General features: G+C 38.7%; 1 protein-coding gene and 1 long non-coding RNA gene across 2 annotated transcripts; both read left to right on the top strand.

Annotated features, from left to right (window-relative positions):
- The first annotated feature begins 1,028 nt into the window (after positions 1-1,028).
- Positions 1,029-3,830, top strand: LOC113350267. The gene is made up of 2 exons (XR_003360688.1): positions 1,029-2,382; positions 3,641-3,830. It is a non-coding gene; the product is annotated as an uncharacterized LOC113350267 (long non-coding RNA).
- A 13,463-nt stretch (positions 3,831-17,293) lies between these two features.
- Positions 17,294-18,184, top strand: LOC113352600. The gene has a single exon (XM_026596407.1). The coding sequence runs from the start codon at positions 17,294-17,296 to the stop codon at positions 18,182-18,184; it is 891 nt and encodes a 296-aa protein (XP_026452192.1).
- Positions 18,185-18,483: the final 299 nt, after the last annotated feature.

Raw genomic sequence — 18,483 nt, 5'->3', positions numbered from 1 at the left:
TTTATTACTGATTTATGAAATTCAATGGAGAATGATTCATAAAACTGAGCAATAAAGTGAGTAGTCATTTATTATCAATCCATAGAATCAGCTGTGGATTTGACCATGGATTCGGAATAATAAAACGATAATTTTATTACCATCTCATGGAATCGTAGATTTAACCATGAAATCAGAGTAATAAGATAGGTGGTGATATTACCATTTCATGAGATCAGCCGTGGATTCGACCATGAAATCGGAGTAATATCTATTACCATTTCATGAGATCATCAGTGGATTCGATCATGAAATCGGGGTAATACATTTATCTATTACCATTGCATAGAACCAGTCGTGAGTTTGACCATGGAATAAGAGCAATAAGATAAGATATATTATCTTCTAGGAATTCAGTGGTGAACATGACGTAGAATTTAATCTCTTGCGTATAGTCAGTGAATTAGCGAGTGTTGACAATGTCCCGAAGACATTTTTCCCTCTCAACATTTCATGTATGTAGGACCGCCTGAGTCTATACACGGACACTCTACATAATCAGGGAACAGTGAATGTCATCGGCTTCCTGAAGGCGTTATTGCTCTCAATCTTACGGAGAACCGCCCAATCGTTTTTCTATGTAGAGGAGAATTCCTCTATGTAGTCAGGGAACAGTGAGTGTCACTGATATCCTGAAAGCTTTAATGTGAGGAACCACAAGCTTGTCAATGCTATCAGACCAGTCAAGTGACGAATTAGTCGATAATAACTCGATTAGTTTAACACGAACGTTAATTATTAGAAATTAATGTAACAATAATCTAGAAATGAAACTAGTACCGTTAGATAGATATTGAAAAGTTATGCGAGATGGATTACTCGAACGTGTCGTTCGGATACCGGATGAAAAAGATATCTCCATATTGGTATGTAAGGCAAAGTAACCTTTTTGCTATCAACCGCTTGGCTGCCCTTATCAATTTGCTGGGTGCTTTTATAAATCTGGCCATCCTTATCTCCCACTCGAGGAGATAAAACTCTTCTTATTTTCTTTCTTCTTCTCTCCCTTTTCTCTGTTTTCTTTTCTGCCGATAATTTGTGAGTCGTGCATGAAGATTTATCGAGTAAGATTAATCAGTGAAGATGTTTAAACGAGGATATATGTGGTGTTGTTATCAATCGGGGAAGGAAACTGTCAGGGATTTAAGAAGATCAAATTAGGATTTCTGTAAATGGAATTGGAATTCGATTGAGTTCTCAGGTGAATTTGTGGGTTATTTGGGATGTTGTTAGTTGAAAATTGGAAGGTTTGAGGTTTGATTGAACCTGTAGAGTTGTTTGAGGATTGAATCAGGAGTTAGGGTTTCATAATAAGAGACTCATAGAAGAATTAGAAGATGAAATTAAGGTGTTAAGGGAAAGATTGGATATGGGTTGGTGTTAAATTGTTGTTGCGAAGTCGTTTTGATGATGAATTGGAAAATGGGAAACTAGGGTTCATAAGAGTTCAAAGAAGAACCAGAAGATGAAATTGATACTTTGGAAGTATGATTAAAGGTGGGTTTGTTATGAGTTTGGAGATAAGGTTTAAATATAACTCGAATCGATAGTTATGGTTTTGAGATTGATAGTTTGAAGTTGTTAATGGAGTTATTTGATTGTGTTTATGAGAAGGTGATGAGGTTGTTATGGGTGTTGATTTGAGCTTTGAGGTTAACTCAGAGGAAGAGGTAGGTTGAATTGATTAAGAACCAGGGAGATTGTTTTGTTCTAGAGAACCAGTTAGGGTGATGAAGATTGTTGGGCTGTTGTTAGTCTTGAGATGAGTGGATGAACATAGTCAAGTAAAGAAGGAAATGAATTCCAATTGCCTGAGTAACACATTTGAGGTAATTATTTCCTTAGATGATTTAGCTCAGTTAAGTTTTATTGTATGAATATTTGTGTTTGATAATTGAATTGAGAATCGGGATGTATGTATGTTGAATTGAAGTTCAGTATGTTAGAATTGGAGTTGTTATGGTTGGATGTTATGATTGTTGGTGTTGAAGTTTATTGGGTCTGTGGTGAATGAGGATTCAGTGATGCAGTGAAATGGAGTTGCAGATTATTATGTACTGTATTCTGGGTTGCAGTTGTTGAAGTCTGATTGTGCTGGTGAACTTCTTGTAAGAAAGTTGTGTATGGAGTAAGTTTATATAAATGAGTTGTTGCATATATTAGTGGAATCTTGTTGTTGCAGGGGAGGTGCAAGTACAGAGCATGGGTGTTGGAGTTAGACTTGAACTGAGATGGGTAGTGAGTGAACTAGTGTAAGAAGAATGGGATAGTAAAGATATAGATAGTGGTAACTGTATGGTTGTAGATGGAAGCTTCAATGAAGGCTTGTATCTGATGTTGCAGGTAAGCTTAGTTTAATATTGTAATTGGGTTCTGAAGTTTATTTAAGATAAATGTTTGAGTGTTGTTTTGTTTAGTGAAAGTGTTACACCAAATCTGGTAATGGGAGTCCATTGTTGAATCAATAGTTAGACCTATTAGTCATCACAGTCAGTTTAGCTAACTCAATTGTTTAGCTGACTTAGTGTTAATGACTGAGTTAACTCAGTAACTAGACCTGACCATACTTGACTCAGTGAACCTTGACTGAGTTGGTTTCTTTGACCATTGACCCTGGGCGTTGACCTTTGACTGACATTGACTATTAGTTGACTTTGGTTGTTAGTTTGACTGTTAGAGACCGTTAATTGACCCTAGTGGACCAGGCCTTTGTAATGGGTTTGTTGAACTTGGGCTTAGGTTTAGTGTTCCTATTTTGATGTATTGGACCCTTAAGGTCCGATTTAGCTTTTGTTTCTTTTTACAAAGTTGTAAATATTCATAAGACTTAACTGATGTATTATAGAACCAACCTAATTCAATTAGTTAACCTTTAATATGCTAAGGATAGAGAATGAAAAGGTGTAGAATCATAAATGGGCTTAGAACTATTAGTTAGACTTGTATGATTCTTGTGTGAGCATTTTGACTAGATTCTTAGACTTCTTGTATGATTACCAGTTAGACTATATTAACAACGATCGATTCAAGGGATGAACCGGTGGATCATGGTTCTCGAGGTAGGCGTGGCTTGTCAGCAAAAAAGGTGGGAATATTTTTGATTCTTTTGTGATTATTGTTGTTTTCTTTTACCAAAGTTTATGTTTAACAAGCTCATGCATTATCTGATTGCGTATTCCATGCATTGATTATTTTAACTTCCGAAAGTTCTTTTATTTCTTTTAATCTTTCCATTGCTTGGAAAGGAATTGTAATGCTTTGTTTGTCTTTATGAATTGTTTGGGAAATAAGAATTTCCATTTGATTGGTTTGGAAATGAGAATTTCCATCTGTGGTATATAGGATACTGCTCCTTCATTTATACTACTCACTTTCGAGCTATGCTTAATAGGTGCGGGACGAGTCACCATATTATATATTGTTTGAAAGGAGTTAGTTCCATATACGTGATTGTTTACCTATGTGAAATTGGTTGCGTTTTAGTGTTTAGGGAAAATATGAATTGTTTTCAAATCATTTTCAATGATTACTTAAAATTTAAATGTTATTCCTACGGGGAACTCCTTTTAGGTATGATGTGCTCACCCATTCCCATTTTCAGTTTCAGAGACAGATCAAGATGTGTAGAGTTGCGCAGCGAAAGCTTCGGGGAGTTGATTACGTTATTTAGATTGCTTCCGCTATGTTTATTTTGTGTTTATATTTTATTTGTAAATCAACTCACTATTGAATATGTATCATTTAAGAGGAGTTCTTGTTTTTATTTCAGAGCGGGTTTAGATTCGGGTTAATCTTTGGTTAGAACTTCTTTCTTGTTGTTTAAACAGATGTTTTAGATCCTTAGTGATTCTTTTTATAGTTAATCTTTTGGATTAGTCAGCTGCTAGCTTTGGGGGAGCTACAGTTAAGCTGTCAATCTTACGGAGAACCGCCCAATTACGTTATTCTATATAGAGGCTTTGATGAAATGCCCGGTGTCGAACTCTCCGGAGAGGACTTTCGAGCGACGTACGCATCATACTTCGTAAAACACGAAACGTCACATGGATTCCTGAAGCCGTGTCAGAAACACGCAGTATCATGATTTTACGATTTTGACCTTTGTTGAAAATCCACCATCAACATTAAGTCCCCTGCTTCGTGAGGGACAATCATGTTCCGCAGTAAGCACTAGATGGTGATTTTCAATCGACGAGAGATCAGTGGTTGAACTCAGTCTACAAAGGCATTCTCATAATCTCCAATTTAGTCCAATGACGCCATATGCGAGCAAATGTTCGGGTGGAAACCCTGGTAATGTGATAGAGCGTCATTTCGTGAGCACGGAGAGATTAGGTACTGCTGATTTGAGTGACCGAAGGTCTAGTTTTGGTCGGTTTAGGATTTACGGGTCCGGGACCAAAAAAGGAAATTCTTATCTTATTAGGTTCTTGGAAATAAATTCATATAAAAGGGAAGAAAACCCTAAAAAATTTATTATATTTTTTTGCTATATGTTTGATGAGTTGTTTCCAGGGACCCATACTTGCATGCATGCGTAGGTTTTATGAATTTTTTGTTTTGGAAATATGTATGCACGTTCGTTCGATAGTTTAAGAAACGAGCAAAAATCCCTAGTATGAAAGATATATATATTGTGAATAGATGAGGTTTAATTGCAGTAGATAAAATTTTGTTTATGAAGTTTTCATGAAAACAAAATTTATTTTTCAAAGCACAAGGTTCCAAATATTTTAGGAATGCTCGTGCGTTCGCTAGTTTAAAGCAATAAACAATAACCCATAGTATAAAAGAGATTATTGGAACATACCACCTTATAATAAAATTTTTATTTGTGAACCTTTGAAATCTTATTTGGAATATGTGGAATTTCTCAAAAATAGAAAAGATGCTCGTCTCATAGAAAAATGCTCGTTTGAGCAAAAATAAAGGTTTTTTTTTTATAGAAAAACTCGCGTAAATTTTTTTTTATTTTTTTTTGAACCGCACGTGAGTTTTTTTTTTTTTTTGATAAAAAATCAAAAAGCAATTTTGAGCAATTGTTAGAGATAAACAATTATATGCTATGATTTTATGAATTTGTGACATAAAATCATGGGACGTTCACACGAAGAAGTTATGTAAACTGTTCATAGTTTTGTGAAAAGTCAGTGTTGACTCTAGAATGATAAGTTTTGCTCGTCTTCGCAGGTTTGAAAGAGTGATCAATAAAGTCTAGTGAAATCGTAAAATAGGTAAGAGTTGAGGATTACCATTTTTGTGATTGCGAGCATCTGAACTATGCTTTGATTTTGTTGTGTTAACAAAATCTGAATGTGGATGTCGCAGCAATTTTGCAAGAATGCCTGGTTCTCCGAATAATGATGCCTTCAGAGACGACGCAAGTATGGATGAGGTCTCCGTTGATGAAGAACGGGAGGAGGGAGCACCTGGAACCAAAAACATTCCAAATACAGAGGCTTCTTTCTTCGTGATTCAGCATATTCATCGTGAAAAACGTCTTCAGTCCCCAACATTTCGTCTTGATAAATACCAGGGGTGTTACTCAGAAGAAATTGGTGACTCTTCTAGCAATTATTCGTTTCTGTCTTCAGCGGAGATAATTTTCTGCCTCGATGGTAGGCGAATATAGATGTGTAAATAAGATGAATAAATGGATGCCTACAGTGATACCGCAAGTGCACGGTGTTGTTGCAGTGAGTGCACAAGTACGGGTCGAATCCACAGGGACTTGGGGTGTTATGAAGTTTTCCTAGCTAATTCTATATGCAAGGCAGTGACAAAAGATAACTGTGAGATGTTGGCAGGAAGCAAAGCAAGTGACTAAGAATGACAGTGGAAAAAGTAGTGAAGAAAATGAAAACAGTGGGAATGGAAGTAAAGGGAATCAAATAAAAACAAGAAACAATAAAGGAAAGAGGGATTTTGGGTGAAGACTAGGGATTAGATTCCACCATTTCACCTAGACTAAGTTATCCTAGTTCCACATAAATCTTGTCCCTTGTATAGTTATCAGTGAGCTTCTTGGCTCAACTGACTAACTAGATGGCAGTGGAGGTTCTATGCCTGCTGCTCATCAAAGGGTGGTTTCAGGAGGAAGGTTAATGTCACTAAGATAATTCTAATCCTAGTAGTAGCTGCCTTCTCACAATGCAACTACCCACAGAGAAGCCACTTAGATGTTTTAACAACCTAAAGGATGTTCTAATCACAACTAAAGTATTCATCCTAAGTACTAATTGTCTGATTTAGAGTACAACTAGTCAGAGGATTCATAATAGACAATTAAGCATGAGCTGTAGCACAATCACATAGTGGTGTTCTAACTACAATGCATACATGATATGCACTGTGAGAGCAAAATGTAAAGTGCTTTGATTAAGACTATCCTAAACATTTCAAGCACAACAAGAATTATGTTTATAACTGAATGAAACTTAGCAATGGCTCAAAGGGTTTCCTCATCACCCTATCTATGAGCTTAGAACATGGAAATTACACTTGAAACAACATTGCATTCAAACAAAACATGAACTGAAGATAACACAGTTGAGGAACTGGCTAGTCCAGTCCTCTTGAGTGAAGCTCTGGCTAGCCCAGGCATACCCAAAACATTACACCCTCACTTCCTATTTATAATCAGAACATCCAATTAGGGTTTTTACACCAAACCCCCAAATTTAACAAAATTAGGGTTTATAGGAATTTGGGAAAAACTCACCATACCCTCTGAATTTGCTGTCCCCTCTGTAATTGAGCGCTGACCCATGCTTCAACTTTCTTCTGCTACTCGAACGATGCTCCAATTTCCTTCTTCTCTCCACTGTGAAACCCTAGTTCCATCTCTGTCTTGGATGTAGCACCTAAGAGTGGTGGGTGCTAAGAACAAGAAGGAGAGTAACTAGGGTATGGTTGTTCTGATGATGGTCGGCTGGGGAGGTGATGGTGGCGATGGGTGAGGTGAGGTCTGCAACTGTGGGGGGAGGAAGAGGTTTTTGGGGGAATGGAATTTTGGGGAAGAAGAAGGTGGGTGTTTGTTTTGGGTCGATGGGTTTGATGTTTAGGTGTTGGTCAGGTGCAGCGGAGTTTGATGAACAACGAGTGGAAGGCGTTGGATCATCAACTTCAGATTGAATCTAACGGCAAGATAGAAGAAGGATTTGAGCGACCGTTGGATTAAGTGATACAACGAAGCTGACGGCTCCAGATGGAGTTAGGTACTATGGTGTTTGACAGGAGCTTTGGATTTTGATGCACAATGATGAGGCGACCGTTGGATGACAAGATGGATCCAATCTGACGGCTCTCATGGAAATGGGTATGGATAATGGAAATGGATTTGGGTAAGGGTTTTGGGCCTTGGGTATGCCAAGCCCATATCTTCTTTAAGAACAATTCTTCCTCTTCAAGCCCACTTCTAGTTGATCCGGCTCTTGCAAACATCATTCTTCGCTTCCTCCTAGCGGGAGTCTTTGCCGTTCCTTTGCTCTTTTCGCTCCGTGAGATAACCAGGCTTTATTTAGTACCTAAAAATGCAAAATTAATTAAGAAAAGTATTTATTCTTGAAAACAATGAAAATACAGAATATGGGATAAAATGTAGAATTAATGCACAAAAGATGAGTTAAATGCCAAGAAAAATATATAGAAATATGCACTTTTTAGCACTCATCACTCGATCATAGAATTTAAGATTTCTTGTCGACCCTTAGAAAAGTTCTCTGGATGGGCAAGACATATACTGAGTTTTCCCCACGTTCGAGGTATGCTGGACCGTGCACAAGTGACAAGAGCTATTCAGCCATCTGGAGACCTGTTTATTTATCATTACGCGCGAGGTATAGTGGCTGTGATGGATCGATGGTACATTCCAACTCACACTTTCATATGTAGATGAGGAGAGTTCACCATCACCTTATAGGATGTTGTTGCTTTGTTGCACCTTCCAGTTACCGACAATCTTCCCGAAGGTATTTCAGCGGAAGAGATGGAAATTTCTAACATCTTGGCAGCCAAGATGGAAGAAATTAACAAGGTGTTCAGTAAATGTTGTTATGCTCATTGGTTGACACACTAGTGGCCGAGAGATGCTGATCCTGACAGGCCTACTGACGGTACGTTGTCTATTGCCGCATTTTTGTGTTTGTGGTTGTCCAGAGATGTCTTTGAAGATAGTGGAAATTTGTTGAAGCCGTTCGTGATCCCTTTTGCTATTAAGATGGCCCAAGGTGAGAAGCTCCCGATCGGTAGTCTTTTCATGGGAACTTTATATTCGAACCTGGATTCTTTGGTTATGGATTCATGTGTCTCGAACAGCTTCATGAAAATTGAGTGTTATGCTAACATGATGTTCATTCAAGCTTTATTGTGGGAACGCTTCCAAGATTATGCATCGGTTCCTCGTACTATCTTACAAGGGCCAAATGCTGATTCTCGCCATGTTCTTACTGAGTAACGACGAAAGGTCTTTTATACTGAGTTGCACTCCTGGTTACTTGATATCAACAATTCATGGAGACCTTTCGATAGAAGAGTATAACATTGATAGAGCAACTCGGAAAATGGGTATGGATCAGTGTGTTCCAACTTTCCGAAGTAATATACCATCAGTTGAGAAACTTAGGACTTGCTTAGATCGTACCCATGAAGAATGAAGTAGTTACTGGTTCCCTTGCTCTACTCGATGACATATGTAACTCTATGTTACATAGACTTTTGGTCTCAGCAGCTTGAACGTTTATATGATTTTGCTATGGCTACCCAAACTTCGTTGGAAGATCCTCCTTCTGCTGAGATGATTGCCACTCGACCGAGATTGAAGCCTCTCCCTGACAGTGATAAGAGAAAAACACCTCCAGGGTGTTCACGAGAACGTATCTTTTTCATAACCTTCATAAAATTATAATAATTGCATTCACACTGTTTCATGAATTTTTCACATGATGGTCGTGTTGTGAGACCTCGAATCGATGCAAATTTCTTGGAAACAGAAGCAATTTTCGATGGTGGAGAAGGCATGAGAGAAAACTGTAAAATGTTGTTCAACGCTGTCAAGTCTCCAGTCGTTTCATTGGTGAGATGTCGAAACTTCCTTCCCAGTGATTTCTTCTTATCCGTGAAACCAGGATCATGAAACAAATGTTTGTTACTTCGTTACAGAATTTTGCTCCGTCAAGTATTGACGGTCTTTGATTTACTGCTGCTGGGCAAGCGGCTCATGAATCTAGTGATGAAGAAATCGATGTAAGTATTTCTTCACATAATCGATCATGATATTTCTTGAGTAAGAATAATAATAATCATGGATGTATCCAGGAGGACATTGTTTTGGAGAATCAACACGGTCATACCATCCATTCTCCATCAAGTGGTAGTGTGCAAGAGAGTTTCCAAGTATCAGGATCGGAAAAAAGTAATAATGCTTCTGACGTTGATGTCGACCAAACTAATCTTCCGAGCACTTTAGAAAATCCTAGAGTAAGCATACACTCTTCTTTCTCTTCATAGAAGTATAATATTGCTGATTTGTTGATGAATAATGAGAATCCCAATGCATAAATGAAATTTTTTGCCGAAATACGTCATCAGAAAATTCAGAACTCATATTTTAGCAAAAACGTCATAAAATCTTCATCTGATGTCGGATTTTCGCAATCCACCGATGAATCCTCATCTCCAGGAAATTTCCAAGCTTTAGCGCAAAAGCTTTTAGGGTTTTGAGCACTTTTAGAGGCCGAGATCGACGAAACAGTGAACTTTCAGGAGACCTTCAGAAATTTCTCAGCTGGCATGTGGTTGGATGTTTCGGCCACATCGTTTTGCTCGTTTATCCAAATGCCATGAAATTTTGATATACTGTAGAGGACATCCGTACTAAAAGAATTATAACTCAACCTTAGATTCGTCACCAATTGTTCCCAGTTCATCGTCTTATACAAGGCAGTGGAAAACTTTTCAGATGAGCTCCGCCGTAAAACGTGTTTTCATGACTTCCATTTTATTTGATCATGTTGTGAATGCATAATAATGAACCTTGATGATGTTAGATTACTTACACCTTAGGTTTACAATTGATTTTATTTCCTTTGCTTGGATTGGTCTAATCTCATGTAATCTTCATTATAGGTGCCAATTATTGAAGTTGGGAATGATAGAGCCAATGACGAAGATTCGAGCAATATGGTGAATCCAAATGACGATGCTACCATCTCTGCACCTCAAAGTCATGAGGATGTTGCTACTGAAGTTGTCGAGGAGGAGATGATTCCAATTTCCACCACTTCAGAGGTAGAAGAAACCATGCCAGTCGCGGAAGAAACGACCAAATTGACTCCACTGCTTCAATGGAAATAGAAGAGGTTTCTCCAGCGTAAAAGAGATCATTCTAGAGATGGGAAAAACCGTTCCAGCAACGGTAGCAGTTGTTGAGAATCGTATGGTGTTATACAAGTATCCTACTTCAAGGGTCGTTCTTGTTACTCTATTTGGTGAGTCATTCCCACACCATGAATTTGTCGGTGGATTCAGCATTCCCAGTGCATATGCGGTCATGTATACATAAATATGGGAGAGGTATGGTCACATTGTCGTCGCCATAGATCCAGAAAAGATTTATTTCTCCACTAATCAGGTATGAGCTCTTTTGCGAGTTATAGATGACATGCGAACCAGGGCCAGAAATACCGTAACTCCAGGTGTACTCTTTGATTGGGAGCACAATCTGGATCATGCTGAGAATATGGGCTTCAACGTGAGATGACTTCGTGAAAGAATGAAAGCTATCAAATCAGCAGTCAAGGAGAATGTACCTCTGACAATTGATTATGTGACAAAGCAGGAGATGGAGGTTGCTATATTGACGAAAGAGCTGAAGTCGGCCAAGGCAGCTTTGCAAGTCTTGAAAGTTGCAGAGGAGAAGAAATCTTACTTTGATGGCTTCCTTTAGTTCATTTTCCATGATCTCTTGAACTTTGAACTTCTGAGAGATGTGAAGTTTTATTTTGGTTTTGGTTTTTTGATCGGTTTTGGATAGGTGATTGATTGAGGATTTTCTTTTGGACTTGATAGGGATTTTTTCTTCAAGTAAAAGAACTTTGATAAGTTGCTGAATTCAAATACTGAATGCAAGTATTGCAAATGTTTTAGAGGGATTGAAAAGACAATGAAAGAAAATCCTAAATGCCAAATCCAGATGTTTTGGACGTTCATGTCTTGAACTCCAATACCTCAAATGTACATGTCTTAGGCTTCAAAAATCTTGGATCCATTTCTCACGAATCACTGGTACAATGGCTTTATCATCCATGTCGATCAACTTGTAGTACCCACCGATCACGGATTTGGTGATCCTGAAAGGCCCTTCCCAGTTAGGCTTCCTCCTTGAACGCTCTTTGAGTTTAACTGCTTTGAGAACTAAATATCCTCCATGAAATTTGTTGGGTTAGGTTGCTCGTGCCTTGAATATCTTCTGCTGGTTAAGGATTCCTCGTACGTTAGGATCCCAGGTCTGAGAATCTCTCTGCGACATGTGTGGACACTCATGCAAGGGAGAGTACCCAGAATATTGGTTGTCAAACTAGGTCATTATTTTATCAATGATCGTGTTTGTGAGATGTTGGATCCGTAGAGGCTCTACATCTAATCACTTGGTGTAATATTGTTGAGGCGAAGCCATCCATTCATAGCGTTTGGTGACAGCCAAGTTAAGAGCATAATTGAGTCCTCGGACCAGGGTAACATGTTTGAAAGTTGATAATACAAGCACATGAGGAGGAATAAGACTTTCCTGAGTGCGGAACCTCTTGAAGAAATTATGTACGCTCTTCTCAGGTTTTTGTGTGAGCTCCATCAAGGCTTCGTCTTTCTCCAGATGTTCAAACGATGGATCGTACTCCTTTTCTTCTGAATCAGAGCTTTCCTCAATAGAGAAATGTGTAATTGAATGTGTTGGAGTTACCTTTCCATCATGAATCCATGATCATCCAAGAATCATGTCATACCATGGATATTCTCTTATTATGTGAAATTTGGTTTCCGTCCAAGTTAAATCAGCTTTTGTCTTGAGAACAATGTAATCGTGTGCATCCCTGGAGATCCCTTCATGGTCTCTGACTGAAACCGGAGCATGAGTGGCTTCTTGCCGGGTGATGTCTGCAGCTCTGAGAGTTTTCAAAGGAATGATGTTGACAGCGGTGCCAACATCGACCAATACTCGCTTGAATTCATTTCCCTTGAGATGCACAGTGGTGAGCAGTCCCCAGACGCACATCTCTTTGTCAGTGAGGGTTTTGAGATAGTTGCATAGATCTTTCTGGGTCGCGGCCATGTCGGTCTGATTTTTGGCAAGAGTTTCTTGCACTTTCATGAGATCAGCGATGGTGGGTGGATTTTCTATGACTTCCTCGGGATGTCGGCCGAAAAGAGGATGATTTTCGACATTGGTTCGAGGAGGAGTAGTGTCACCACCATTGTTGGAAGCAGGAATGGTTTCTGGAATACCACCATTGTTGCTGGCGCTAGCAATATTCTTGTTAGGATTTGTAACTGAACCTGACCTAAGATCAACCATTTTGCGAAAATATGAGATTGCAACCGAGAGGTTAATCTCCCACTGTGGTCGCCAATCTGTGGATGGGAAAAACGGTTTGCTGGTTTTTTAGGAAAGTGAGGAGTCGAGCGTGTGGACGAGACTCCTCAACCGATCAAACTGTTGAACCTCACATAGATGCACTGCAAAGGGAGTGCTTAGATTCGAGAGATCAATCTGTAGGACTCCGGCTTAAACAAAGTCAATGGCCGTTCTAGAGTCAATTCGGTCACAAAGAGGGATATGGGTTGATCTGTAGGAGGGAAGCTGAGAATTGTGTGGGATCAATGATGATCAAGGATTTTGGATGTGTTGAAGGTTTCTGCAAATTGATGAACTGTTTAAGTTGAGTTATGTGAATAAGTTTTAATCGAGTTATTGACGAATGATGATAATGATCGGTTGTCCTCGATTTGGACTTATTTATATTGCAAGAATGAGGAACATTCTTATCCCTATAAGTGTGACGGTTTATCGAGCGAAAGAGTGGGAAAGGGGAAGATCATGGTGAAACCAGTTCCATGTCGTGCGGAGACTTGGTTAACCGTACACCCACTACTTTGCTAACTCCTTCAACCATTGCACGACTTACTCACATTATCATCGTGGATGAATCCACGTGCTGTAGGCCGCCAGACCAAAACCCTAATTGATATCCCCCATTTGTGACGTGATTGATGTCTCACGAATCATGGAGTCTGCATGATAGACGTGTATTAAATTAGTCACGTTTACTGATTTAGACAATGAGTCTAGGTTTTGTTGAATTGAGCATGAATGACGAATTGCTCAGTGGAACATTCGAGTAACTGAGCAAGTATTGCTCGACGAATTACTGGATATCGATGGTTGGATCAATATTGGAGCAATTGAGCAAGTATTGTGAATTACTGAATCTTGATAGTTGGGAAATTGAGAAAGTATTGCTCAATTCGACGAATTACTGAATATTCATAGTTGGATCAAAATTCGAGCAGTTGAGCAAGTATTGCTCAATTCGACGGATTACTGATAAATTACTGAATATTGATAATTGGATCAATATTCGAGCAATTGAGCAAGTATTGCTCAATTCGGCGAATTATTTATTGGTGACGTGACCCAGTAAAATATTGGTAGATTACCAAATATTATATAATTAATCCGCGTGTTGTTTGCTGGATCAGCATAAATTTATTCAGTGTGTGAACATGCTCAGAATGATGATTTGTTGAGCGTTTGTTCAAAATCCTAATTTTTGATCAATTGTTCGTTAATTGGTGGATCGCTGAAAATAGGTCAAGTGAGAGAGGACTGACCACATGGAATTATGGACGTCCATGTGGTGCTCGAGCGCTTGAGTGAGCGTGCACCAGAGTTGGTGAAAGAATGATGATTAAATGCTGGTTTCATCATTTACTGAAATAGTGCTCGTCTGAGCATTAGGTAATAAAACTTAATATATGGAGGAGTGAGGGACCGGCCAAGAAGGCATGGAAACGGCCCTTGAGAGTGTGGGACCAGCTGATGGTCGGTTGAGAAAATCCCAAGTTGGTTGGAAATAGTTTGGACTAAATATGAGCAATTGCACAAATTAGGTCAAAAATGTGGAAACGTGTGGGACCGGCTCGTTGCAAGCCTTAGAGCCGCCCTTGGTCGGTCAAGGGAGCATGCTCGTGTCGCCATAATGCCTGTGTCTCGGTCCTGAGAGTTTTCGGCATTTTTTGATGTGCGTTTGAGCAATATCTTGGATTTTCAGAAGAGTTCGATCTTTGACTGAAATTCTCGATTTTGCTCGAATGAGCAAGTAGAACCTTGCCCGCTTGATTAAAATTTCGTGGATATTAAAATAATAATATTTTAATATATTTTCGTGAGTAGCCTAGTCGGTCATGTGACCACATTGACTTTTGGCCTTTTCATGGTTTGCGCAATATTTGAGATACCATGATTTTTGCTGAAACAGGGAAGTTTCATGAGATGAGAGAAATGAAAATTTATAAAAGATTATGGATTGCAAGGTATGGGACCGGCCATGGCTAGGGCATGGTTGTCCTGCTAAGTTTCCCGGTCCCGCGACACCTTTCCCTATTTTATATTATTGTTTTTCATGAAACCATGAAAATATGGAGAAACCATGAGTTTTGTGCAAACAAGGAAAGTTGCTAGAATAGAGGAGTTTTCATGAGTTCATGAAAATAACAAAAATAAGGAAAATAATGGAAGAGGCATGGGACCGACCACGACTAAGGCACGGCCGGCCGGCCGGTGGGTCCGGCCCATGGGCGCCTCTTCATTATTTTAATGTTATTATTTTATCTCTCCCATTCCGTGTAGGATTCCCCATTCGTCCATATTTTGGATGCTCGTTCGCGCATTCGGGTGCTCGGTCGTGCATCATCGTCGAGTACACTTGCACCATTTTATTGGGGCTTACTCAATGATGGTCCAGATGCCTGGTTGTTGAGTACTTATTACTGATTTATGAAATTCAATGGAGAATGATTCATAAAACTGAGCAATAAAGTGAGTGGTCATTTATTATCAATCCATAGAATCAGCTGTGGATTTAACCATGGATTCGGAATAATAAAATGATAATTTTATTACCATCTCATGGAATCGTAGATTTAACCATGAAATCTGAGTAATAAGATAGGTGGTGATATTACCATTTCATGAGATCAGCCGTGAATTCGACCATGAAACCGGAGTAATATCTATTACCATTTCATGAGATCAGCCGTGGATTCGATCATGAAATCAGAGTAATACATTTATCTATTACCATTCCATAGAAACAGTCGTGAGTTTGACCATGGAATAGGAGCAATAAGATAAGATAGATTATCTTCTAGGAATTCAATGGTGAATATGACGTAGAATTTAATATCTTGCGTATAGTCAGTGAATCAGCGAGTGTTGCCAATGGCCCGAAAATGTTTTTCCCTCTAAACATTTCATGTATGGAGGACTGCCTGAGTCTATACACGGACACTCTACATAGTCAGAGAACAGTGAATGTAGCCGGCCTCTTGAAGGCATTATTGCTCTCAATCGTACGGAGAACCGCCCAATCGTTCTTCTATGTAGAGTGAATTCCTCTATGTAGTCAGGGAACAGTGAGTGTCACTGACATCCTGAAGGCGTTAAGACCTCAATCTTATGGAGAACCGCCCAATTACGTTATTCTACATAGAGGCTATGATGAAATTCCCGGTGTCGAACGCTCCAGAGAGGCCTTTTGAGCGACATATGCATCATACTTCGTAAAAGATGAATCGTCACATGGATTCCTGAAGCCGTGTCAGAAACATGAAATATCATGATTTTACGGTTTTGACCTTTGTTGAAAATCCACCATCAACATACACAAATGAAAAGTGACTTCATTTAGATATGAGTAATCGTACCTAAACGTGTACACCTTGTTGGCTTAACAATAGTTAAACGAAGTTAGCCATATGAACACTTTCATATCAACCTCATTCATCTTAACCATAACTAGTTCAAATGAAACTAGTTCTACAATTATTCAATTGTTTATATTCTCATAAAAGTATACAAGACACAATTGAAGCAAAATCAATTTTGATTTATTCGAATCAAGTCATGAACATTATAGTCACTGTTTGGAAAATATTGCATTCCTTATTATATAAATGTATTAGTTCATAAACAAATCGATTTTAGAACTTAACCCACTCTGGTATGCATACGATACGCATACCTAGGTACCTGGACTAAGTTTGGGTTCACCAGTATGCGGACGGGTACGCATACCCTCCAAGTACGCATACTTTGAAGCTAATAGTTTGTGTGAGACAACTATTGCCGTCTTCTAAGAATGTTTCAATGATTGAAATAGGAGTTTAGAACAATTAACCATGGTTGGATATAATACAGTATGCGTACTTGTATGCTAAACTGTTGCATGATATTCCAAGTCCGGGAACCATAGTGAATCAAAATCGATTTTGCTTCAAGTGTGTCTTGTATACTTCTACGAGAATATAAACAATTGAACAACTTTAGAACTAGTTTCATTTGAGTTATTTGAACTAGTTATGGTTACGATGAATAAGTTTGATATGAAAGTGTTCATATGGCTAACTTCGGTTCACTATTGTTGATCCAACAAGGTGCACACGTTTAGGTACAGTTACTCATATCAAAATGAAGTCACTTATGATTCGAAAAAAAAAAGTTTGCACTCTAATTTATTTTTGTGACTTATGATTCGAAATGATTTTGAAAATTGTGTTATGTTTTGTTTATTCTTTTTGGAAATTGAATTTATCTAATTTTTATCAAGTTTTTGCATATTTAATTTACATTGGGGTTGGGGTAAATAACTAAAAAAAAAACTTATACTATAAAATGTTGTGTGTATTAGTTAAATTAGGATTCGAATTAGATATTATCCTTAGTGCGCGTGTCTCTTTATTTTAAAGATGCCTCCTCGATGTGGTAACACCAACGGTCCTCAACCAAATGGAGAAGAAGGAGAGGATAGAAAGGGAACGCATGGAAGCTATCCTAGACCGAGTTTTTGGGACATTGGGAACACTGGTCCAGGTTGTAGGGACCCAACATGAGGGTAGAGTGGACTTAGAAAATTTCTTAAAGGTGGTTGGAAGAAAATAATTTAAGAGGACTCAAGAACCTCTTGAGGCTGAAAGGTGGTTAATGGGGATACATAAGGAGTTCATAGCCTTACGTGCGGAAGAGAATGACAAGGTTCGTTTTGCTACATATCTTTTTAGTGGAGCTGCTGACTTTTGGTGGGACTCGATAAGACGATTCCGAAATGTTACTGTTTGGGTAGAGTATGAAACATTGTTCATTGAAAAGTATTTTCTTAAGACATCCAAAGATCAGATGTGTGCTGAATTTGCAACCTTAACTCAGGGAGACATGACGGTTTCTCAACTGGACAAGAATTTCGGTGAATTGGAACGTTTTGGGGATAACTTGATAAATACACCATTACGAAAAGCAAGAAAACTTCAGAATGCACTGAAACCTGCCATTCGTGCTAGGTTAGTTCCATGTCGCCTCACCACTTACAATGATGTTCTTGACACTGCATTAGCTGTAGAAGCAGACTGGAATAAAAACCAGAATAAAAGGGAGCCGAGAGATCAAAAGAGGAGCCAGAAACGTCAACATATTGATGATATTGAGAGGAACGAAAAGCGTCAGCATATTGATGATATTGGGAAAATAGTTGAACCAAAGGTATGCTATCACTGCAGAGTAGAGTGTCACTTTGTTAGGGATTGTCCTAATTTAGGGTTGCCTGCAAAACCATACGCAAATTATGTGTGCCACCGTTGTGGCAGTAGCGATCACTTTATCAAGGACTGTCCTATGCCACGAGTTTATCAGTATATGAATGCAAACCAGCCTCAATACCAGACTGGACCAAGGCAGAATTATCGTGAGAAAGAACCATATCAACCGAGAAACGATTTACGACTATTTGCGCATAGACAACAACAGATGCAAGGGAAACTAAACCATTTGGAAACTTCTGAAGTGCGTAAGGAGGATGCGGTTGTGCAAGGTAAATTTTGATTTTTTTTAAATAAAATAAAATAATCATACTTAGATTTTTGAATTTCGGGAGAAATTCTTTTTCTTAGTGGTTGATAGTGTGATACCCGGAAATTTTGGATTCGGCCTCTAACCCGTTCCCGACCAATAAATATGGGGTATAACAATATGGGCATATGGGTGTACATATCTTTGCTCTTTTGATACAAGTAGTTGTGTGTTTTGGGGTGCAAATAACCAATTGGTTAGTATATGGAATTGTAGGGTCACTATCTATTAGTGCATGTGATTTCCTCTTGGTAATACGTGTGAGAAGAAGA

The sequence above is a fragment of the Papaver somniferum genome, chromosome 2, assembly GCF_003573695.1.
Source record: "Papaver somniferum cultivar HN1 chromosome 2, ASM357369v1, whole genome shotgun sequence".
Taxonomy (NCBI): Eukaryota; Viridiplantae; Streptophyta; class Magnoliopsida; order Ranunculales; family Papaveraceae; genus Papaver; species Papaver somniferum.
The sequence above is the reverse complement of the archived record's forward strand: the minus strand, read 5'-3'. Positions and strand labels throughout refer to the sequence as shown.